The sequence below is a fragment of the Diabrotica undecimpunctata genome, chromosome 10, assembly GCF_040954645.1.
Source record: "Diabrotica undecimpunctata isolate CICGRU chromosome 10, icDiaUnde3, whole genome shotgun sequence".
Lineage (NCBI taxonomy): Eukaryota > Metazoa > Arthropoda > Insecta > Coleoptera > Chrysomelidae > Diabrotica > Diabrotica undecimpunctata.
In genome coordinates, this window is record NC_092812.1 from 51,845,405 (window position 1) to 51,870,070 (window position 24,666).

Genomic DNA, 24,666 nt, shown 5'->3' on the forward strand with positions numbered 1-24,666 from the left:
ATGATATTATTGCAAATAAAGTGTAGTTTGAAAAGTTTTTATATTAGTTTTTTTACTTAAGTGTTTCTTTGAATATGTTTTTTTTATAAAAAAAACATATAGATGCTTCCAAGAATATGCAAAACTTACTACTATAACGATATTGGACGTAACGGTTATAGTGACGCAGCAGTTTTGGAAACATGGTAAGAAGCATTGAATACTGCTACCTACTTCTGCAATTTGGGAAAAAAGTGTGTGGAAATGGGAAAAGTTAATAAACATAAAGAATGTTGGATGCATGAAAATCGAGGCGTCGAAGCAATTAAAATTGTCATCATTAGATAACAATCCAATTGAGGGTACCGATGACAGTGATTATGAGAATAGATCTATGTTATGTTTTTATTTTCTCATTAAGAAAAATTTTGAGTGGTATTTTTATTATTTTATCAGTAAATACTTACCACTACAATTTAGAAACAATAGAACTTATAATTTTCTTCTAATAATTCTATATTTCTCTAAATTAATGTACCTAAAGTAAATAATCAGAATTTGCTATTAACTTTCTCTGTACAAGAGACTGTAAAAGTCAAAGCTTTCATTCCTAATCCAAAATAGTCGCAAAATCGTGAAATCTACTATACCTAATCAATTCATTTAATTTCAAGCTATATACAATGTTGCATAATGCCAATAACGTAGTTCCTGATATTAGCTGTAAAAATTGGCAACGTTGCAAGCATCAAATATATTTTTAAAACTTCTCTAACTATAAACATTTTCATTGAAAATACCCGGCCAGCCATAAGGGTTCCTATGATAAAACTATCGGGAGTTAACCTGTCAACTTAATTATACAATGGTATTTTTAGCTTCGCTCTAGAAAATGTATACAATTCTCTTAGTATACTTTTACGTCTATTGCCAGTAATATATTTGATTTGTTAAAATACGTTCCTTTCAATAACTTTATCTATGATACGCTTTTTCCAAATTTCTCTATGTAGTTCTAAAAATATCTTGAGTAATATTCCTGATGTGTAACAAGTAGCAAAAATACATTTAGTAGCAATACTAAAACGGAAAGTAAAATGCTTTTTAAGATTATATTATGTACTATATTTTGTATTTACGTGATTATAGGATTAAATGGCACAAAAGGATCATTACAAGGAGAAGAGTATGTATTTTTTTGTATGCTTCATGTTCCATGTGACCTACATACTTTTTTTTAGAGTTCACCAGTGGGCTAACACGATCGGCAAAGAATTATGGACTTTAGGACAAGCAATTACCCGATATTCAGAAATCCAACAGGTAAATTGTTTGGAAAGATCTTTTTATATTATTTATAGATCTTAACTTTTAGAAATACACGTTTTTAAATGCCAAAGTGCAAAAGAAAGACCCTATAGGTCTAATGGCTGAAATTAAAGCAAATATGTCCATTATGATCAACAGAAAAATACGTGCTATAAAGGTAATTGTTTTATATTGTATCTGCATGTTTATTTATATTTTAGTATTTTATAATATTTATAAATTTATAAATATAAAGTTTACGAAAGAAAATACAAGTTTATAATATAAAAAATCAAAAATATTGAGTTTTCACAATAACTCCTTGTTTTGACTGCATGTTTTCTACACATTTGACATTTTTCACTCCTTATGAAATTTCTATTGACGCTTTTAGATTTCTTTTTATACGAATTTTCAAATATTTTGCATTATATTAAGATCTGGCGAATAACGAGACTAATCAATCACATCTTTGCTTATTAATCCACGAGCGACATAATATAACATTAAACCAGCAGTTTGTTTTGAATAGTTTTTGAAGTTCCTAACAAGATTCGTAGATGTCAAACTTTCATCGTGACCTCTTAGAGCTAATTCAAACGCCCCGCAAAATTTAATGCATTCGATTATTCTATTTAAAACATATTGATTCTAGATATGTTTTTCTTGGGGTGATAGAATTTCACATTTCCACCACCAGGGAATATTCCTACATCCGGCCCTTTTGCAGTTTTAGACCAGATTGTGTACCGAAGATATAACTTGGCAGTGTGGGTTATATGCTTTTTCTATCTCATCCCTCTCGTGGGCATATGCATACTTGGAAAGGTACTTTGGGCCCTTATATGGGTATCATATGGTCAGAAATCATCATCCATTCGGTATCCCTGATTTCGTTTATGTTGTTCTGCTGCTGTTGTAATTTCAACTCATACAATTTTAATTACAATTCATTGTGGTTTATTCCATGTAAAAATATTCAGTGAAGTAGAATTAATGATAATGAATATATAAATTAATAAAATAAAAGTTAAAACATTAAAAGGGAAAAAAGAGATTAAGAGCAAGTCAGCAAAATATAATCAAATACTGTATCTAGTATTTATATAGGAAGAGACTAGATGATAACTTTATATCGCATAGTTTCCGAGTGGAAGCTTACAATAAAAGAAGCAGAGGAAGGTCAGGACGATGAAATCAGATAAACCATGGACAAGAGACCTCTGGATGAAAAACACAAGGATGGAAATGTGGTATACGACCTTGAATGTCATAAAATTCCAATTGAATGATTAATTTTAAAATTTATATAGAAAAGACAGTTAAAATTTGATTTCACGTATAGTGCCTCTGGTTATTCGCTTATACGCATTTCGTCATAGCACGACTCACCAATGAAATAACTTCATTAAGACGCTAAGGCGCCATCTGAGAATAAAACCAAAAAGTAGACATCCGAATCTGATTTTGGTTTCGACAACCAAGAAATCCTTAGATTTCTACTTTTTGGATTTAAAATTTACATATTTATATGCTACAGTTTGTTTTTATTTTAGGTCATTCAAGAAACTGCAGAAGTAGTAGCTGAATCATTTGTTCCTAACGATACGTTTACTTACTACAGCTCAAAGTATTCTCCCATTGGAAATGAAACTTTTAAGTCGCAGTACAAAGTATTGAAGAGAAATAAAGATTTGTATAGACCGATGACATTCAATAATGATACTCACTTTTATAATGTTGCTGTAAATACAAATTATAGTGCTGTTCACGTTCCAATGTATATATATGATAAAGGTAAGAAACCATTTCTTTAGTATAGGTTGACCAATTGGGTAATACACGTTTTAGATCCAACTGTTGCATTTCACATTCAGTGGTCAGAAAAATTAGATAGTATCTTTATTTCTAATTACAAAATCGACCCGGCATTGTCTTGGCAATATTTTGGAAGTATGACTGGGATTATGAGGCATTATCCAGGTAAAAATTTGTAAATTATTATATCTTAAAAATCAAATAAATTATCTTTCGTTATTGCAGCACAAAAATGGGAAGACAAAAAAACTATGGAGTTACAATTATTTGATTGTAGAATTCGCACCTGGTTCATTGAAGCTGCTACGTGTACGAAAGATATCGTTATTTTAATAGACAACTCCGGATCTATGAGAGGCAAGTATATTATCCAGGCTGTATCTAGCTTAGAATTATTTCCAATACTTTTACCTCTCCATTCTCAATTATTGTCAGGTCCCTACATCTATGCTTTTTAGTACTCCATACTGTCTATTATTTATATTTCCAATTAGTTCCTTTATTTTTTTGTGGAGAAGTTCATCATCGTGTTTTTTTCGGTATGCCTACAATCTCTTCTACTCGATTTATATTCTTAAGTTCTCGACATTTTTTATTAATGTGATATATGATGTTATATTTTGCTTCGTATAATATTTCTTTAGTAAGTTCATGTCTGGTTTTGGTTCTTTCTTTTTTTATTTTGATTCTTTTTAGTTTATTTTTAAACTTGGCTACAAGCAAGGTGTGGTCGGTGGAAACATCTGCACCGGAGAAGGTTTTTGTAGTCATAATGCTATTTCGGTATCTGATCATTATGTGTCTGATTTCTGATGGAAATTTCATAATTGTCTTGTGGCGATTTCCATGTGTATAATCTGCAAGCTTGTATTCATACCAATTATGTTCTGTTTTTGGCAGAACTAAAGGTCTGTCGCGTCTTTTATTTCGTAGTCCCAGTATTCGTTATTCACTAATGATGTTTTCACCTCTGTCTTTTCTCACTTTTGCATTGAGATCTCCCATTATTATCGTCATTTCATGTTTTTTCGTGCGCTGCATTGAAATTTGTAGATCTTTATATCAGGGGTTCCCATTTTTTTGGTCTCGGAACCCTAATTGACGTTTTATTTTTTTTTTGGAACCCTAATTGACGATATTTTTTTTTTTTGGCGGAACCCTATTTTGATAAATAAAGAAATTACCTTCTATCAAATCTTAATTCTCTTCTTCCTTTTATTCCAATATACCCTGTACGAGTACTAGAAACCAATTCGTTAAGGATTTTTGCTTAGTTGAGGAGATATGTTGTGGAATGCAATTTTTAGATTCCCTTATTGCCTTGCAATTCTTAGAAGGCACAGATTAGAGTATAAATCTAAATTTGGTTTCGAAAATTAGTTTACGGATTTTAATATCAGATGTCGCTAGTTGAGTCTATACGAAGCCATGTTAGAGTTGCTTCCTAAGACAGAAAAGATTTATTTTCAAGTTTAGAGTGACTGTGAATATCCGTCTCTGAAGAGCCCTATTATGGCGAAATACGTATAAGGCGGATACACAGACGCACTGCACGTGGAATCAAATCTTAACTGTCTTTTTCCTTAAATTACCTTGTAGTTTGAATATTTTTCATGTAAGACTGTAAAAGAAGGAAGAAATTATGAATGAAAAATAATATTATAAGGAATACAAAAGATTTATTATACAAAGATAAATACAATTAAGTAAGTAACTATAGCTATTTCAATGTGAAGAATGAAGTTTTTTCACACACTTTCTTATAATAGTATTAAAATTAGGCTTAATGTCTGACAATTGAATACGAAGATCCGGAGCTGCATTTAGCCTATTTCTGAACTTGTTTTACTCGCATCGGTAAGTCGTCACAAAAGGAAATAGAACCATGATAGCTTTCTCAACGATTGCGAGGTATTCATCTTTAAGTGCAATCCAAAAGTCATTCAGATTAAAATCTTGTGATTCAAATTTTTGTTTTAGAAGGGATGAACACTTAATGTCGATCAAATTCTCATACTCTGGCATCAATGGCTTGGTATGTTTTGTGAATGGATTCTGAACCCAGTCGATATCCTGTAACTTCACCGGAAAATAATCTTTCAAGGATTTTTCGAGGTTAATTAAATGTTCAATTACGTTTTTTCCACATATGAGGTTACTCCTAACTCATTCTCTTCCAAGAAGTTATTTTAAAGAGTAAAACATTGGTAATTTTTTTGTTCCACACATTCTATCCACAAGCAAATTTTGTTTTTAAGGGACGATATTTTGTCTTTTACTGCAAATGTAGTTACTGTTCTTCCTTGTAGGGACTGGCAGAATACGTCGAGTTTATCGAATATATCAGCTAATGAAGCCAATATCATCAACCATTGCTCATCAAGCAATAGTTCAACAAGCGTACTAATAGATACAGAAATGGGTTGTTCAGCAAAGAATATCGTAAGCTCGTTGCGCAATTCAAATAATCTTGATAAAACTTTTCCTTTTGAAAGCCCTCTTACTTCCGTGTGTAGCAAAAGTGATTGATGCTGACTTTCTACTTCTTTACACACTTTTTTAAAAAGCCTCGACTGGAGTGGACGTGATTTAACGTAGTTAACAATTTGTACGGCTTGATCGAGAACTTTCTTTAAAGCCGATGGAATTTTTTTTTCGACAAGGGTATGGCGATGCAGAACGCAGTAACTGCTACTACAATTGGGTGCAATATTCATTATTCTTGTTACAGTTCCTTTTCTTTTGCCGGCCCTTTTGTTCCAGTCAATATGGTGTTTAGTCATATAATTATCAATGACTTTAAAAATTTCTTCTCCTATTGTGTTGGTCTTTAAGGGTGCACAGAGAAACAAATATTCTTCAATTGATCCTTCGAAGGGGTATCTCACGAAAAAAAGCAGTATTGATAACCCAGCGACATCTGTACTTTCGTCAAGTTGTAAAGCAAACATCTCACTGTCTTTCAACCTACAGATTAATTCATCTTCAATGTGGTCTGAAATCTTATGAATTCGATCAGATATGATGTTATTGGAACACTGAACTGCTGCATCTTCTCCGAGTACGCAACTGACGATATCTGCAATACATGGTTTGATTAAATTCTCTGCAATCGTGTGTGGTTTACCAGCACGAGCAATTCTGTAACTTAGCAGGAATGATGCTTGTGTTTCGTTTTCATTATCTATTTTAACATATCTCTGTAAAGCAGCCATACTTGTACTTCTTTGTGTCTTTCAAAAAAGCTTACACTTTTATCTTTCAGTTGCGGATGGTTGGTGTCAAGATGTCGTTTAAACTTTGCAGGTACAAGAGAGCTATTGTACATAATTTTACTGCAAATAACGCATTATCCATCTGGATTCTTAGCAATTCCCACAGGAATAAATCCGAAGGAATCCGAAGTAGGATTCATCATATTTTCTCTTTTTTGAAATAGTTCTCTCCTTAGATTCAGCCTTTTTGTTGGTCGGTGTATTTTGTCGGTCTTGTCCAGCACTAGGGTCTTGCGTATTTACTTCCGTACTCTGTAATAAATTGTTAATGATCAGCAAACGACATTGATAAATAACCAGCAACAACAATAAATATACTTTATAAATAATAAACAACAAATATATTAAATGAAAAGTAAAAGTGGTCATTGGTAAAACTGTATTAAATAGGTTAAGTAAATAAAACTTCCTTACAGAACAACCAGTAACGACTTTTTATGAAATGTTTTCTGTAGACTCTGCTGCTAAATGTGATTGAACACTTTTGCTACTTGCAAGCCGTCCCGTTTTGAGCCAATTATCATTATTATAAACTGAAACAAAAAGGAAAACCTTAATTTAATAAAATATCATGATGCACACGACAGTTATTTTAATCGGTTCCTAAATCTTGATTAGTTACAAAATTATACATTCGGTACTTGATAAAAATAAGTAAGAACATCAATTAATCATTTGCATTTGATTTCAGTGTGCTTAAAAATATTTTAAGCGAGAGCAAAGATCGAAAATTCCAAATTAAGACAAGAAAAATTAATATCACTGTAACCTATTTTCTTTACATTACACCAATAACATGAACACATTTATAACTACACGTGCCGCAGCGCCAGCACTTTTATAAGTTCCATAGCACTTCTCAAGGGTAGGTAGCCGGTGGCTTACCTTCACCATGCCTTCACCACTCAACCAAATGGTTTAAGATGTTTGCAGCGCACCATACCGGGATTTAGAGAAAAGTAATTAGTAATTAGATGTAGTTATGAGTCTTTTTATACGAATGTTTTATTTAACTGTCCGACGGACACGGAACCCCTGTGCCTCTGACCACCATTTAGGAACCGCTGCTCTATAGAATTGTTCAGTCTCAGTATCGGGTTTATCGGCTTCTGGAGCATATACTTGTATAATATTAATGTTGATTGGGTTTATAATTAAAAAAAAATGTGTATTAATATTTTATATTTTTGTTTTTCCTTATAGCTCTCTTCCACTAATTCTACTATACCTTTTTATTAAATTGAGACAATGCATGTTCTTTCTGTTTTTATTTTGCTCATTTCGTCATAAACGCATTCATAATAAATTTATAAGTCTATCAATTGTACATTCAGAAAAGAAGATAATTGAAATAAAATGTAAATATATATTCTATCTATTATGTTTAAGGTATGCCTCACCATATAGGCTCACTCACAGCTTTCGCTATTCTGGATACCTTATCGAACAATGATTATGTCAATGTATTAAATTATACATTAACAACCAATTACACTATCCCATGTTTTGAAAATATGCTTGTACAAGCTACAGAAGAGAATATAAGAATTTTCAGAGATGCCGTTGAAAAATTACAACCTGAGGGAAAGACACAGGTTACCCAAGCTCTGGAGGTTGCGTTCAAGCTACTAGCTTCAGTAAGTTTTTAAGTATTATTATGTTATTAATTCTTTATAAATTCTTCTTCTTATCGTACTTCTTATGCCCTATAATTTATATAAAAATTCTATTAATCGGCCTTAGAAAGTCACGCCATTTTTGTTTCTAACACAAACCTGACATTTGGTTGTCAGATACCTAACAACTTTTTGTGAGAAAAAAAAGTAAGTAAACTTTTTTGATTTCAATGAGCGATTTATTCATCATATAATCCACAATATAATTCAAATTGTTTATTTTTTTTGTTGAATTTAATATGATATTAACTATTAATTGAATACGAATTTTTACTAAGAAATTTTAAAACATATGCAAACTTTTGAAAACTATTTAGCTCTATGTTTCATGCAGTTTTTTGAAGTTGTGGATACGGCAAAATTATAGATTTGCAATAGATGTCGCTATGGAAGCCAGCAATTGCCATGCTTAATACCACTATTATATTTATCTCGGTCATGGGCTACGCGTGGCAATTGGTCTGGTGTCAAACCGCTGTTATATGATAAAATATAAAACTTTTTATACAAACCGCAATAAACAAATGTAAAACTTAAAAATTACAACGACTTGTGCATATGTTCAGTGTCCTATTTATAGATAAGCAAAATAAAATGACGATTCAATTTATATTTCCGAGATTTATTAATGCAGTGGCGCACCCAGGGGGAGTTTGGGGGTTAACCCCCCCCCAGGACCCTATTCTGACACTGTTACTCACACACTTTAAGGACTCAAAATGGAGGTAACATAATAAAAAAAAATTCGGTGGCCAACTAAACCCCCCCCCCCCCGAGGCAAATTCTAGGTGCGCTACTGTATTAATGAATATAGTTTAAAATAAACATTAATCAACGAGAATAATCCAGTAAACTATAAAAACGGGCCGATATGAATATTTTATTATTCAATGTGTAAATCTAAATGAAGTCAGCAAATTTTTCCCATATTCATAATTCATAAAAATTGTTTTATTAAAAGGATATTAAAAATACAATACAACAAAAATGATAATTCAGTTTACTACAGCCTAAAATATCTATGGAAATTTTTTTCAAAATTTTTTTTTTGGAAAAAATTGGAAAATTTAAATAGATTTTAATGGTTAAAAAAAATTAAATGTTTAGTGATCTATAAATAGGAGGCTGGTCAATAATGGGTTGTTGCACTATACAAATACGCATTTAAAAACAATCAAGTATCATATATAAATTTTCAGCATTGCACCTGATGACTAATTCAATCCAATTTTAGTACAGAATAAGAAGAAATTGTACCGATGAAAATAGTAATTGCAACCAAGCAATAATGATTATTACTGATGGAATAAACGAGGACATTACTGACATAGTTACCAAATACAATCGTCTGCACAATGACACCAATATACCTGTCAGAATATTTGGATATTTGGTCGGAAAAGAAGTGACAAATCCCCAAGAAATGAAAGACACGTGCTGCGAAAACAGAGGTAAGTTTTCGACATGGAAACATAAACTATTAATCTATATAATAAAATACAAGGCCAATAGCTAGGGTTGTAACTAAATATTTTGCCTACCACATAGGGTATTATTATGGGGGGTTGAAAATTGGGACAGAAGTTACTGGAGGTGGAGATAGGGCAAGCAAAATAAATCGAAACTTATGCGAACGGCACTCAGGGTTTATTTGGAGAGCTGGGGTCGTGGATAAGTAAATGAAACAAGGGGATTGGATTGGGATAACTACAAAAAAATGAAACAAATGGGTACTTACATGAATCTCCTAGACAAATGGGTAACAAAACAAAAACAAGAAGGACCTCTAGCTATTTAAAATAAGGACGCCGCTTCGAAGGATCCTTGTCTTGCTGGATAAAGGAAAAAGGCTCTTCCTTTGGGACTTGACGCAAACTTCGACTGGGCTTCTTAAAAAAACAGGAAACTGGACATCGTGGTCATATTTCAAATTTGTTATACACGCCGTTTAACAAATATCTCAGATCAGATACGGCATACAACAAAAAACAGTGATTACTCTTACTTTAGCAGACACATTACTTTGAGTATAATCACGTTTTCTCACAAATTTGGTGTGTTTTGACCGACTCAACTAAAACACGTCTGTCTTCAATAGGCCATCTTCCAATCCTGAAACAAACCCACAATTCTGGTTCAAGGTCACGGCATCTGACCTTGAATCATGCTTGCTTTTCTGAATTGCAGAACTAAGACGTACTATTTGAATTATTTTACTGCCAGTTCTTGTGAATGCATCTCAAAGAAGTTTTTGTAAACACAAAATTGGAGAAATATTTAATACTTGGCCCAGAGACGTACTGGATAATTTTATACTTGAATATAAGATAGTTTTCAAGGAATTTTCTGCATGCTACAGGGTCCTTATGAACGTGAATATTTTTAAAACTTACTTCTTCAGGAGTTTGTTCTTATGCTAAAACACTGTGTATCACAGTTGTTGATTTGTTCATCCCTATTGACTACTGTCAATTCCGTCTCTGCCACATTTGCACATTGGGTCGAGTTGATACTACTTCATGTGATCTTATTGCTATTACAAACGTTTCTTTTATCAAAAAAGTCTTAATTTATGATGCGTCCAAGAAATGTTGTTTTTGACTATTTAAAGAAGTTTTGTAAATAAGTTTTTAGAAATGTGTTGACTACTCTACTATTCATTTGTCTAAAACAACTTTTAATAAAAACTTTTAAAATAAGAGATATTAAAATGCTAAATATATTTTTTTATATTTTTAATAAATATATTTAAATATATTTTTTCTTATCTACTTATATTTTTTAGGTTTTTATACTCCTGTGCGAAGTTTAGAACAAGTCAGTGTTTCTGTAATTCAATATGTGAGTGTTATTGCACGGCCATTAGTGTTGCAAGGAGAAGATCACCCTGTATCTTGGACTCACGCTTATGCAGATGTAACAGTAAGCACTTAAAATATTGTGAATAATACCTTTGTATTTTTAGGTTTTTTAAAATGTACCAGCAACAAAAAAATGGTTCTATAAGGGTTAATAATGCAGGTTTATACTAGTAAAACGAAGTATATACGCAATAAAACTGATTATGGAACAGGAGCTATAATTTTGAGTTTTACCGCCTTTATAGTTCACTATATATAGTGAACTATATAGGCGGTCCAGAGCACGATTTAAAGACCTAGTGGAAGAAGACTTAAGAGTAAACCAAGACGAAGAATAGAAAGGAATAGAAGCTGATCCTGGTGCAGACCGAGACTCACTATGTAAAGCCAATGATGATGATGTTTACCATTTAGTTTTCATAATTTTACCTTAAATTTCTACTTGAAATTTTCAGTCGTATATTTTATTCCAAAACTGTTAAAAATACTGACCAAATAAAGTTTGAAATGTTTTATTATTTTTTCAGTATGACAGCAAAAAGGATATCACTGTTGTAGAACCCTATAGACTGTTAACTTCAGTGGCCATACCATGTTATGACACAAAAACGAATAAAATGAATGATACTACAACGGCTTACCTTTTAGGAGTTGCTGCTACGGACGTACCAATTGATGAATTTGAAAGGATTACAGTTCCCTATAAGGTATTCTTATTTCTAAAGTAAAAAAAATATAGAGATAATACTTTAAGTTAAATATTTATAGTAACATTCGAAGTAAACCACCAGGTTCTCCCTGTTTTTAAGAAGAATATTTACCGATCCTAGATCTTCTTCTTGTGGTCAAGAAGTGAATTCGTCATATTCAACCAATTTCTGGAGTTGTGGTGCGATTTTCTGGACCTCACTTACCAAATATTTTTCGTTTAGTAACCAACGGAAGGAAATCATATCTATCATTATTTCTCATAACTTCATCATCATCATCATCATCATAAGTGGCTCGACAATCCGTTGTGGAGCTTGGCCTGGTCACAAAGAAGTCGCCACTCCTGTCGATTCCTGGCAACTTACCTCCATCTTCTGACGCTTACAATCTATAGGTTGTATATACTATATAATTCCACATCATCAATTGGTTCTTTTATCATGGTGTTTTAAAAAAGTGTAAATTAATTTCTCTTCTTCTTTTTAGATTGGTGTCAATGGTTATGCTTTTATTGTTAGTAATAATGGATATCTTCTAATGCATCCTGATTTACGTCCTATGGTAAGATAATTTTAAATAAATAAACAAGTGTTAAATGAATATTATTGATTTACACAAGTTACAGCAACATAAGATACATCTTAATTATTTACAAATATAATTAATTTATATTCTTTTCTTCAAAGTCTTATTAGTATTTTATATTTTAATTCATATTAACATAAAATGCCTTACTGACATCCTTTGTTTGAAATTTATTGTCTTATAAAAGCATGCAGGAGTACTGAAATTCAACTACAATAGTGTAGACTTAACACAAGTGGAACACCACGTTGACGACGAGGTGACTCTGCCTAGAAAAATTACAGATAGTGTTCTGGAATTAAGGCAAGCCTTGGTCGATGGCCGGACAGGAAGTTTACATAACATAACTGTAAGGTACCATTACGACAATATGAAAAGAGTATTTGAAGCAAAATATGATTACTATTACACACCAATCGACAAGACACCGTTCACCCTAGGAATTGCCATTCCACATGGGTATGGGATGTATTCGCTAGAGGTAGAGGATGAAATTATGAGGAATAAATATACTGGTGAAAATTTGACCTCCTTCTTTACAGGAAAGTGGAAAATTAACCCCAAATGGTAAGTGCAGTGTATATATATATATATATATTTGTATAGCACACCATTTTATGAGTTCATATACACATGTTTATATATTTTCGATTTAACTTTATCTATACAGAATTATGACAGAGCGAAACTATACTAATCGTTGTTCAGTCAGTGTTTTCTGCATAAATCATCATAACTATATTTTAGGGTATACTGTAAATATCATTATCTGGAAGGTCACGAATTTCCAACACCAGAAAAAGAACTACTTCACTTTTTGGCCAAAATGTATGGACCCTTTCGTTGGGAAAGTCAGTATGAGGATAAAGTAGAACTACTAAAGGAAGATGACTATTATTGCGATATGCATTTGGTACAAAGACTTATCTTCGATGCTAGAATAACGCATGAGATTTTTAAAGAAAAATGGCAGTTTAAACCAAGGGAACAACCTCTTTTCGAAAGATATAATGCTTCGCTTAGATTTGTTGCAACTATGAGTGGACTTACCAGATGGGATTACATTTTTGATGAAGACAAAAATGATAATACCAAAGGACAAAACAAGTAGGTACAACTTTGTGACGCTCATTCAAAGCTTAATATTAAATACTTTTAGTTTCACTATATAAAAAGTTCATTATATTATATTCCGCGTTTTCCCCGATTTTTTTTTATGGAGTGAGAACACCCACCCGCATGTCCCATCTCTTGCCGTATTGCTCATCCATATGTCTAATATCATATCCATATCCATGTAGATTTTAACTACTACGTTAGCCTTTTTGTTTTCTGGCCAGGGTTTGAACCATTCAATATATCATTCTTCAACAGTTTATCTATCATCATTTTATCATTACAATTTTTAAATAACTTAGCTATTTTCATATCTTTTGCGATATTGTGTTTCGTCTTGTTACTTGTTGTATCAATCGAGAACATTTGACTTGACAATGAAATTTTCGACATTCTTTATGAAACCGCCCATTAAATTAATCGATATTCTTGTTGATAAATCATATCTTTCTTGTAAGGATTGGTTGGCAAAAAGTTAGTCGAGACATCTACTTTGTTCAAACTTTGTTAAAACAATTTATATAAAACTGAACACATTAAAAGAACGATTAAGTTAGGTTGGGGCTACGGCAACATTTGCATGTAATAGAGCAAATTTTGTTATACTTTCTACATAAGGGTATTATTACAATATCCCATTACATAGTATCTGATTCAAATGTTCCACTTAAGTCATCTTCTTAATTCATTTTGATTATAATAGACTTTCAAATTTGTACAGTAGGTGATCTTCAAATAGTAATAATCCATAGATAATGTATTTTTATCTGCAAATATGTTTAAGAGAGTTTGGGGACCTTCATCCATATGCTATTAATGAACAATGGTATAAAAATGCAGTGATCCAACGACAATATGACGAATCTTTTGTGTACTCGGTACCGTTTGATGCTGGTATAAAGGATAGTAACAGAATAGTAACAGGTAGTTTTGCTATATTTCCATCTGAAAAAGGCCATAAAACACCTGGATCCGTGGTTGGTTTTCAGTTTTCCCAATCTAAGTTACAAACCAAATTTCAAGAAGTATCAAATAAGTTATCGGTGAGTATCAGGTTTTAAATTGATACTAATCGAGCGTACCTTATTATAATAGTTTTATTGAGAGGAAGAGGCGGAATCAAAATCATCAATATTTTGTCATATTGCAGCCTATTTTACTAAACGATTGTTAGATTTAATGACTACAAAATACACTGTTTACATCCAGATAAAGCTGCCAATATAAACCTATTGCATTATGAAGATATCGACGAGAGGACAGCATACATAAAAGCTACAACTATATGTGTAAAATTATAAAATTATTCGATATGTATTTTTTCAACTTTTTTTTTTCAAATTGCGTTAAGTTCTCTAGCAAATATGTATTTGTTGAGACTCGTGTTGTAAATTTGAAATTTTTAAATAAGTGAAAATTATTCCTCTTTGTGTTTTGAGGAGTGGGTAAAAAATAAATTTGAGGATAGGCATTTGGTATTAGATTTTTAAAAGCTTGCAGAATGGGAAGAGAATAGCCCAGTTTTCAGAGAGTTGATCCCTAAAAATCATACGATTAAGCTGAATTTTGCCGAGAATATTAACTTTGAGACCCCAAAAAGATGCAAAATAGTTAACCACTTTACGCCCGGGCTTCGCCCTAAAACCCCCCTCGTAGGGAGGTAACAACGCAAAATAATCGATTTACCAAGAATCTGTATGCCGTAGAAAAAAATATTTCAAATAAAAAATGTAGCTGAGACAATTTTAAACAAAAATGTTAATTAGCACTTTTTGTGTAGAACGAACCGTTCTCTCAAAAACAACGCTTGAAACGACCGTCAATTTTGAATGTCAGTTGCGCGCACGAAATCAATGTTCAATAAAATTTGTATCAGCTCGAGGGTACAAATTCGATATCTTTTGATCCAAGTGTCCTATCGACAAAAATTAAGATGGGTTTTAAAGGTAAAGAGTGCAGCTTTCGTATGCAGATTATTTATTTTGCCACGAATAAACTCAGTTTTTATGAAGGTGTTAAATAAATAAACGAGGCGCGATTTTTGCCATTTTTTACGAATCTCGTGAGATCAATAGAATTGATCACTTTCATTGACAAGTCGTAGTAAAATTTGCATTCTTAGAGATCAATCTTAAAAACCTATGACATAAACTTTCAATTTTGATTGGTGGCAACGAATATGAGTCATTATTTGAAATATGAATAAAAAACGCAGAATTTAATGTTTTACATTACAAACAATCGCACGTCACGGGAAATGCCTCAATCAAGATTTTGGATGTAGTTTATAGCAGAAGTTTGGTCCTTTTGAAAAAAGTACTAGTGTAATTGAGAAAAAAAGTTTTAAACTTTTTAGATCGTTTGTTATGTGAAAGTTTAAATCCAGCGTTTTTAAGCATATTTCAAATGTCTTACATTTGTTGCTAAAACTCAAAACTAAGATTTCATGCTAAGTATTGGCTTTAAAGGTTAGGCTCTAGTAATCGAAACTTCATAGTGGCCAGTCAATGAAAGGGATATAATGTATAACATCTTTATAAAATCTGGGTTTATTTGCGGCAAAGTACAATAATTGCCTACGAAAGCTGCTCTCTTTACCTTTAAAATGCATCTTGATTTTTGTCGATAGGACACTTGAATTAAAAGATATCAAATTTTTACCGTCGAGCTGATACAAATGTAATTGAACATTGAGTTCGAGCGCGCAACTGACATTCAAAATCGACGGTCGCTTCAAGCGTTGTTTGTGAGAGAACAATCCATTCTACACAAAAAGTGCTAACATTTTTGTTTAAAATTTTCTCAGCTACATTTTTTATTAAAAACTTTTTTTTTCTACGGCGTATAAATTCTTGGTAAATCGATTTTTTTTGCATTTTTACCACTCTGTGAGGGGGGGAAGCACGGGAGTAGAAGTGGTAAACTTTTTGGCATCTTTTTTGGGGTCTCAAAATTAATATTCTCTACAAAATTCAGCTTGTTCGTATGTTTTTTAGAGGTTCAGTGGCATTTTCGTCTCTGACGATTGGAGTAGAAAGGTTATGTAGCATTTGGGAAATTCTATTAGAAGAGTATCGATTTGTAGTTTATTTATTTTATTATATGTTTAAATATTCAGAACTCCTAAATGGCTATAAAGTTGACGTTAAGTTTTGCTTATCTGCTTCTGTACTGTAAAATAAATGTAATATTCTACAGAGTGTCCAATTAAGTCATATGGTAAACTTAAAAAAAAACTGAAAATACAATCATCAGATATTAAATTTTTTTAGTCATATACACGGTTTTTGACAAACCGCGCACTAAAAAATTTAACACCTGATGATTGTATTCTAGATTTTGAATCATTCAAAAAGAAAAACTATTTTCATAAAATTAAAAATAAAAAAGTTTCCCATATGGTGCTAACTTAATTGGAAACCCTGTATAAAGTTTTATTCAAATCTATTTTTATGTTATTTATTTGGTCTTACTTTACAGAACCAATGCACACATTGTAGTAGATGCAATGATAACTTGGATTGTTATATAGTTGACAGTTCTGGATACATTATTGTAGCAGAATACGATGATAGAGCAGGGCTATTTTTTGGAAAAATCGAAGGTGATATTATGGGATCCATGTTAAGAGTTGGAATATTTAAACAGGCTACTATGTATGACTATCAAGCTTTTTGCAGAAAAGAAAACCGAACAGATTCTGCAGCAAATACTATTCAAACAGTAAGTGACTCTCGTTCTAGAATTTCTAAAATAAATTATGGAGATATGTGTTGAGATAACGTTGGCCTAGGGCTGAAACTGAATCGAAATTACGAACGGAAAATTATTTTGGATTCACCGATTGGTTTGGCCTAGATGTATAACATTGAATTTTTAAAAACAACGACATATTCAAACCTTTGCTTCCTTGACTTGTGACTTTTCACAGTCCTTCTTTTCGATTATTTAGTGTTGTATTTAGATAAATAGCTACAGAGTAACAACTAATTTTGTTTTACCTCTTTCAGACCGTAGGATATGTGCATTCACTATATAACTGGTTCATTTGGAATTTTTTATATTCTCTAGTAGATATTAATTTTAGTTCTTTTTCTACAATGTTTACTTTTGCCCAAGATTACTTAGATTATGGAATGGGAAATGAAACAGATGCAGATACACCTGACGAAGAAGGTATGTAAATTTTTTAAATATTTAGATCAAATTCATCTTTAATACATTAGGTAATCCAATAATAATTAGAGCTTGAATGGGACCAAAATGGATTTTTTTGTTAAAACGATAAAATTTACGATTATTTGTAAATAATTGAGTCTTCACATCTAAACTCAAATATATGGTAGTGTCAATCTTCGCATGCATTGTACAATTGGATTAAATTATTAAAGTTTTTCAAGTGTACCTACCTAATTATTAGCGAATAATTTTTTACAGTTCTTGCGTTGTAACAAAGCTTGCAATTATGCATTAACTTTATAAAGTAGTCTTTATAAATCCTGGAGTGGAGAAGCAACATATACTCCAGTCGTCAGAGACGAAAATGCCACTGAACTTCTAAAAATCATACGAACAAGCTGAATATATTTTTTGTATAATATTGGATAATTGTTGGATAAGGGTTATGTTTTCTATTACCAAGCATGTAAAACAATTTCAAAAAATATACTGGCTCTAAAAAATGTTTCAGACTATTTAGGGGCGTTAGAAATTTACTTAAGTAGTAGACACTTTAATAAGATGAACTCAATGACAGTCAAACTTACCGGCATAATACCTAAACAGTGGCTGTTATCAACGTCAGTGGTTAATAACAATTAAATAAAATATATTTTTTGAACGTCTCTTTTAATAATGTTAATTTTGTGATTTAGATGAACCTGAATTTGATGAATCTCAAAACAACTACTATGCTTGTGAAACAGAATTGAATCTATTCATTTTACAACAGGAATTATTCCTTACAAATTTTAACGGAGAAATTGCCAACGAAGGTGGAAGGTAATTAAAATTTTATTTTACTAAATGCCAGTATATAATAGATATTTATTTTATACATACAGTATAACCTCATTTAACCGGACTAACTGGGACCGGAAGTGATCCGATAAATCGAAAATCCGGATAATCCGGAAATATAATAAGGTTAATAAAACTACATATGAAATGATAACTTATTATATTTACACCCTATATGATTTACGTGAGCATTAGTTTTTATTTACAAAAAAGTCATTGATCTTCCTTTGTTTTAATTTTGTGTGACGTTTCAATGCGGCACGATCACCTAAACGTTTCACCATCATTAGTTCAGCTGGGGTGGTGTCTTGCTGTTGCTTCAAATACGTCATGATGTTGTTCAGCTGTGACGCCGCGTCCGCGTGTGTCATCTCTGGCCGTGCGATGTCTCCCTCCGCCTCGCCCTCGCTGTCGTCTGCTTCCTGAGTAGATGTACACGCTGCAATTATTTCGTCATCTGTCATGACATCATAACCTCCCTCGTTGTTGTCTGATAACCAATCATTAACGTCGTCGATATCAACATCGGAACAACCATCAATTCTTGCAAACATGCCTAATAATTTCTCTGCATTAACAGTGGTTTCATCTGATTCACTTGTGTGTGAAGTGCCAGCATTCATTATAAGGCATATGTTTGGCCACAATTTTTTCCAAGACTTTTAAAGAGTGATTTTTTTTACATGATCCCAAGCGTCTGCAAGCATGTAGATCACGTCTTTGACGTTTATACGCTTTAACAAATCAATCAGGCTCTGTTCGCCTTCTTCAATAACTTTGCTTAAGAGTTCCCTGCGATAAACACGCTTGACAGTTTCCAAGATACCCTGATCCATAGGTTGCAAAATTGCAGTCATATTTGGGGGGAGAAATTTAACTTTAATATCCCCGTTTATGAGATCTTCTTCTGCAGGATGAGATGGTGCATTGTCGAGAAACAAAATCGCTTTTTCGGGCAGTTTGTTTTCTCTGAGGAATTTTTTTACTTCAGGGACGAAATTCTCAAAAAACTATTGTTTAAAAATAAAGCTGTTCATCCACGCACTTTTTTGATTTTGATACACTACAGGCAGAGATGCGCGATTTACATTTTTAAGTGCACGGGGATTTTTTGACTTCCCAATTATCACTAGTGGAAGTTTATGGTTTCCAGAAGCATTGCTACAAGCCATAGCAGTTAACCGATCCTTACTTTTTTTGTAACCCTTGGCTGATTCCTCAACTTTAGAAGCCAAAGTTTTGCTCGGTAAAACAGTCCTGTTTCGTCCGCATTGTAAATTTGGCCAGGTGACAGGCTCTCAAAAGAAATAATTTGTTGAAATTTGTCTTTACTTCGTTTACTGCCTGCCTGATCACTAGAAAGGCTTTTGCCAATAACGGATAATTGTCGGATGCCATGTCGATTTTTGAACCGCTCTAGCCATCCCTGGCTAGCTGTAAAATCTGGATCTGGATTTGGTAATTTTTTGTTAAAGTTTGTCGCTTTCTCAGACAAAATCGGCCCAGAAATAGGGACACCACGTTCTCGCTGAGCACTATACCACATAAATAATGCCTCGTTTAGCTTTAGCCTTTTTGATAGTTCCTCTACCCTGTAAACTGTCTTTAGATATTATCTTGAATCAAAAGTCTTCAATATTTTTCCGATTTTTTTTTCCAGTCTGACACAGTTGATGTCCCCACACCGAGCTCTGCAGCAAGTTCGCCCCTGTCGATTCGGTTCAACGCATCTAACTTTTTATCCACTGTAAGCACATTTCGTTTCCGTTTCGACGCCATTTCAACTTACACACGCACACGGTAACACACGAATATCCGATCATAGTGTTATAAAATATACACCGTACAGTACGATAGCAGAACGATGTCTTCCAGTGGCTAGCACCTGACAGACTGACTGACTGTCTTTGTGTCCGCGACTCGGGTCGTCCGTTGTCACTGTCATTGACAATAGGCGAAGCCTTTGCCGCGCCACCTGGCCTTGGTGAGTTTCCGTGCCGGCCGCCGGTGAAGGGGGATGGGAGTGCGGCGGTTACTGCTCCTCGACTTTCTCTTTCCAGCGTGTCCCTACCCTAAACCGCCCGATCACTCAAGGCAACAAATTAGTGACCGGGAATCGCATTACATACATACATACAATTGACAAAATTATTTTTTCATTCCGGACTAATCCGGACTTCCGGATGAACGAGGTCCGGATTAACGAGGTTGTACCGTATTTTTAATTACAGTAGATTTTCTTCATCTAGCCTAACCTAACAGTGACAGTGTTACTCGACACAGAGGAGTAGGCAGATTGAAATCTCATTGCTGTTTGATGGTTCTTGTATCTCTACAGAACAAGATACTGGTACGTCACGAGTAAGAGGAGTAGGCAGATTGAGACCCCGAACTCGAACGGAACCGTATCCCTCTTGATAATGGCTCCAAAATGAGTGCCGAAACGTCGAGTTTCAAATTCTCAACGTAGTTCTTCCCGAGAATTTAGCAATTTTCATTTACCTGACCGCGGAAATTTATCCGAACATTTCATATATATATATATATATATATATATATATATATATATATATATATATATAAAATATTTTTTTTTAAACTTATTGATGAGTATTTCCCGTTTTATTTTCACATGTGTCCTTACCCGCAGTTTAGAATTTGGAGATACCAAGATATTTTCAAAATATATTGCTTGGTTTTTATGTAAAGTTGATTTGGATAGATTTTATCAGTTTATAATCGGTACAGAATCTTTTTAATTCGAAGTAACTAGGATTAACTGTTGGGCGCGAGTTAGTTGGCTGCTCCTATGCGTTCTTTTTTTGCTTGTGACTAATTTATTGGATCTACGTAGGAAGAAACTAACTAACTAACTATTTTTGTTTCAGAAATTACTATGTTAAAAGAATACCTTACAGCAACTTAATTTTTGTTGCAATAAATAAATCCCTACCACAGAATTATGAAACCTATACTACAGAACCTATAAGAATTACTGAAGAAGCCAATTTTGAATATGATTTTATTAATTATACGTTACTACCATGCCAAAAGTTATTCCTGAATACGTTGTCAAGACGAAGACTAACTGGTTGTTATAATGACCATCCTCTGGTAACCTATCACTAATATTTAAAACCTATTAAAGTTTTATACACACACAGACACACACACACACACACACACACACACACACACACATATATATATATATATATATATATATATATATATATATATATATATATATATATAAGCTCTATAAGCTATAAGTAATGAAATGCTCTTAACTTGAGAGTACTCTTTTCTATTATTATTAACTCATGTTCTCTTGTGACAAGCCAAATATCCTTTCCAAATCTATCGTCCAAATCTATTTTTAAATAGATTTATCAAATCTTTTATAAGCTTATCCGAACTTGCTTTTTAGTTTTATTTGTTTTATATTATATATCACTTCTTGCTTAGATGTATCACTTTTTACGTTTTTGACTCTCATTTTGTGATTTCCAACTAAATCTTTCACTTTTTATCCTCCAATTTTTATATAAAAAATTTCTCATTACTTTGTTTTTGTCTCATTATTCTGTTTGTAATATATTTTGGTTAGTTGTTAATTGCGATTTCACTATTGACTGCAAGTTGGCTGCAAGTTCATATGTTCACCATATTTGTTTTCGGTTAGTGCAGATTTCTGTAAAATAGTCAATCTCTCCACTTATGTTTTATTTGTAATAACATTACTTGATGCAAAAATTCGTGACGGAATTGGTGATTACTTGTGCCTTAAGGTCACACTATGCGTTTGTAAAAAATTTCATCTCACTCGGAGTAGTAGAACATTCCATTTTTATTTCTCTTTGTATTATTCCGTGTACAACCTTATTTGATCAAATCCCAAATTTCGATTTCCATTCTTTGCATTTTTGCTATTCTCCCGGTCATTTTTCACACACTTTGATCACTCAAAATATGCAATAGACTGATGGCCACTTTTTCAGTTTTACCTACCACAATAATTAACCAAGAAAGAATATTTGAGTTGAGACAGACAGTCAAATATTATTTTTGGAACAGTTCTTCAGTGTTACTCCAGCAATAACATGGCTAGAGCCAATTTTTTTTTTCTGAATTATTTCTGCAGCACTGATGAGCATTATTTTTGCTTGATTTTACTTATTTACAGCTAAGATGTCTTTCTAAATACAAATACAGTGATTATTTTACTTTTATTGTATTATTTTACCGTTTTTTGCTATTGTCAATATACAGTGGAGGATAATATTATTAGAGACACATAGTAAAATAAAACTTTTTTTAATATTTAAAGGAAATCATTGTTTAAAAATGATTGTTGTATTGTATATAAAGATCGCTAGGGGGCTAGATCGCTTATGGATCATTATTTGCGACCCCTCCAGAATAACGATTATAATAGTCACTAGGCTTAAGACATAATATTTTTTAAACATTTTCTTGTCAAGACCCAATTCTTGTCGACTACGTTTTAATTTTAATAAGAGTGACAATATAAGAATTACGAATATAGCCAAACACATATTTTGCAGATTAGTTATAAATAAGAAGTTGCATTTTACCTGATGACTCGAATAATTTGATCACCCACTGTACAAAATCAAATATTTTCTATCTTTTAGGAAAAAGAAATAATAGACTGCGGAAGAGCAGCCCCTACTCGAACAACTTCAGTTATTTTATTACTTTTAATTTTAATTAAAATATTGTAAAAATGTTACGCAAGAAATAATTAAAAAATAAAATTTCTAATTATATATTTTTTATTTTTATTTTGTTTATGCTCATAGAGGAAAATTGGTTAAATGTTTAGTAAGGTATAAGAGAATAAGGAAAAAAAAACAAATTATTTCTATAGAAATGCCATGTATACATAAAATATCTAATATCTCGTAAATATTTATATACATGTATACAAAAAAATGCAAGTAGTTTACCCTATACGACACGATAATATATATATGTATATATATATATATATATATATATATATATATATATATATATATATATATAAACTAAGGAACACGGTATATGGTACGTCGCCATGTTACCATATCCACTGGTAACTCTAGCATCATAAAATATAATACCAAATAATGTAAACCAAATTGTAATAGATAAATTTTAACGGGTTTTTACCCTGATATTTAGTGGCTCAAAACATGTACACCTAGACACTGATGATGGAACATGGTTTCCGAAAACGTTTTGTCTTCATGACATAGCCCGTTTGGGTTTTTAATTTATATATACCTTTTATAAAGGATTGTTACTTAAAATTTTTTATCTAACAAGAATATACCACTTTCACCAATATTGCACACTTTTCAATGTTTTATCTCCTATTTAGGGGTAATCAGTAATCAATATAAGTAGAACTAGTGTCAAATTTGCAATAACATTTATAAACAATAGCTTACTGACTATACTCTACATGTTGAGCCCAAATAAATAAACCTTGTCCTCCCAAAAAGCGGTTTGAATTACAAAGTCAGTTGCGTGCAGGAGATCGTATTCTGTGCAAGCTTTTTCTAGCCTATGACAACTAAGAAGGTGTGATAAATCTTGTACCACCTCACATTCTCACAGCTTATCGGTGCGGACAAGAATCCTCCAGGCAGAATAAGGAAGATAACTACCAGAAGGAAGTTCCTCTTAAGGATTCAGATGTGGCGAGGAGCAGCTTCTTTTTTTTTTGGCATGAAGTTTTTCTGGTATATCTTACAAATATGTGGATTTGGTCAGTTTTTCCACGATTTGAGTCGTCATCTAATGGGCTGGTATTTGTAGAGTGGATCTTACGAATCTAGACTTTGTTTCTTTCGTTCTCTGGCTACTTATCTTCGAATATTTGGCTTTGTCTCTAGACTTTAAATTTCTGCATGATTGGAATATAGCTGTCTATCATCCGGAGAAGCCATTGTTAGTGACACTTGGAGTTTCTCTTTGTTTCTTTGTCGGCATAGATAGCACTTCCATATTTGCCATGTTGTTTTTAGCGATCAACTTAATTCCAAAAACCCTAGGTTTGGCGTAATTCACTCCTCTATGTGTTTCCTGCATTAGAAATACGTCACATTTGTATTTAGAGAATATGTCTAATAAGATTAACTAAAGTAATGTTTCTTTATCTCTAGATATGCCCGCAATATTTATAGACATAATTAGAATACTTGGTCCTAAAAAGGACCGATTTAACAAAATCATATAATAGAACGGGTGATTGAAAAATTAGGCGATTAATTAATTATTCATTACCTAGGTTATGATTTACGGTGG

The 24,666-nt window shown here is 32.5% G+C and overlaps 1 protein-coding gene across 1 annotated transcript; it reads left to right on the forward strand.

Annotated features, from left to right (window-relative positions):
• Nucleotides 1-784: 784 nt before the first annotated feature.
• Nucleotides 785-23,143, forward strand: Ca-Ma2d (Ca[2+] channel Muscle-specific alpha2/delta subunit). The gene is made up of 19 exons (XM_072546101.1): nt 785-1,165; nt 1,221-1,302; nt 1,355-1,465; nt 2,844-3,084; nt 3,139-3,270; nt 3,331-3,462; nt 7,770-8,017; nt 9,291-9,507; nt 10,842-10,978; nt 11,445-11,624; nt 12,115-12,189; nt 12,401-12,780; nt 12,961-13,320; nt 14,114-14,372; nt 16,810-17,052; nt 17,340-17,505; nt 18,204-18,330; nt 21,237-21,462; nt 23,007-23,143. The coding sequence occupies exons 1-19, from the start codon at nt 1,077-1,079 to the stop codon at nt 23,094-23,096; spliced, it is 3,495 nt and encodes a 1,164-aa protein (XP_072402202.1). The 5' UTR covers nt 785-1,076; the 3' UTR covers nt 23,097-23,143.
• The last annotated feature ends 1,523 nt before the right edge of the window (nt 23,144-24,666 follow it).

Excerpts from the sequence above, each read along its gene's own strand:
- Ca-Ma2d (XM_072546101.1), top strand. The coding sequence starts at position 1,077 with ATGCTTTTTAAGATTATATTATGTACTATATTTTGTATTTACGTGATT. Across the intron at positions 8,018-9,290 it reads CGTTCAAGCTACTAGCTTCA|TACAGAATAAGAAGAAATTG; the intron begins GTAAGTTTTTAA and ends ATCCAATTTTAG. Across the intron at positions 12,781-12,960 it reads TGGAAAATTAACCCCAAATG|GGTATACTGTAAATATCATT; the intron begins GTAAGTGCAGTG and ends ACTATATTTTAG.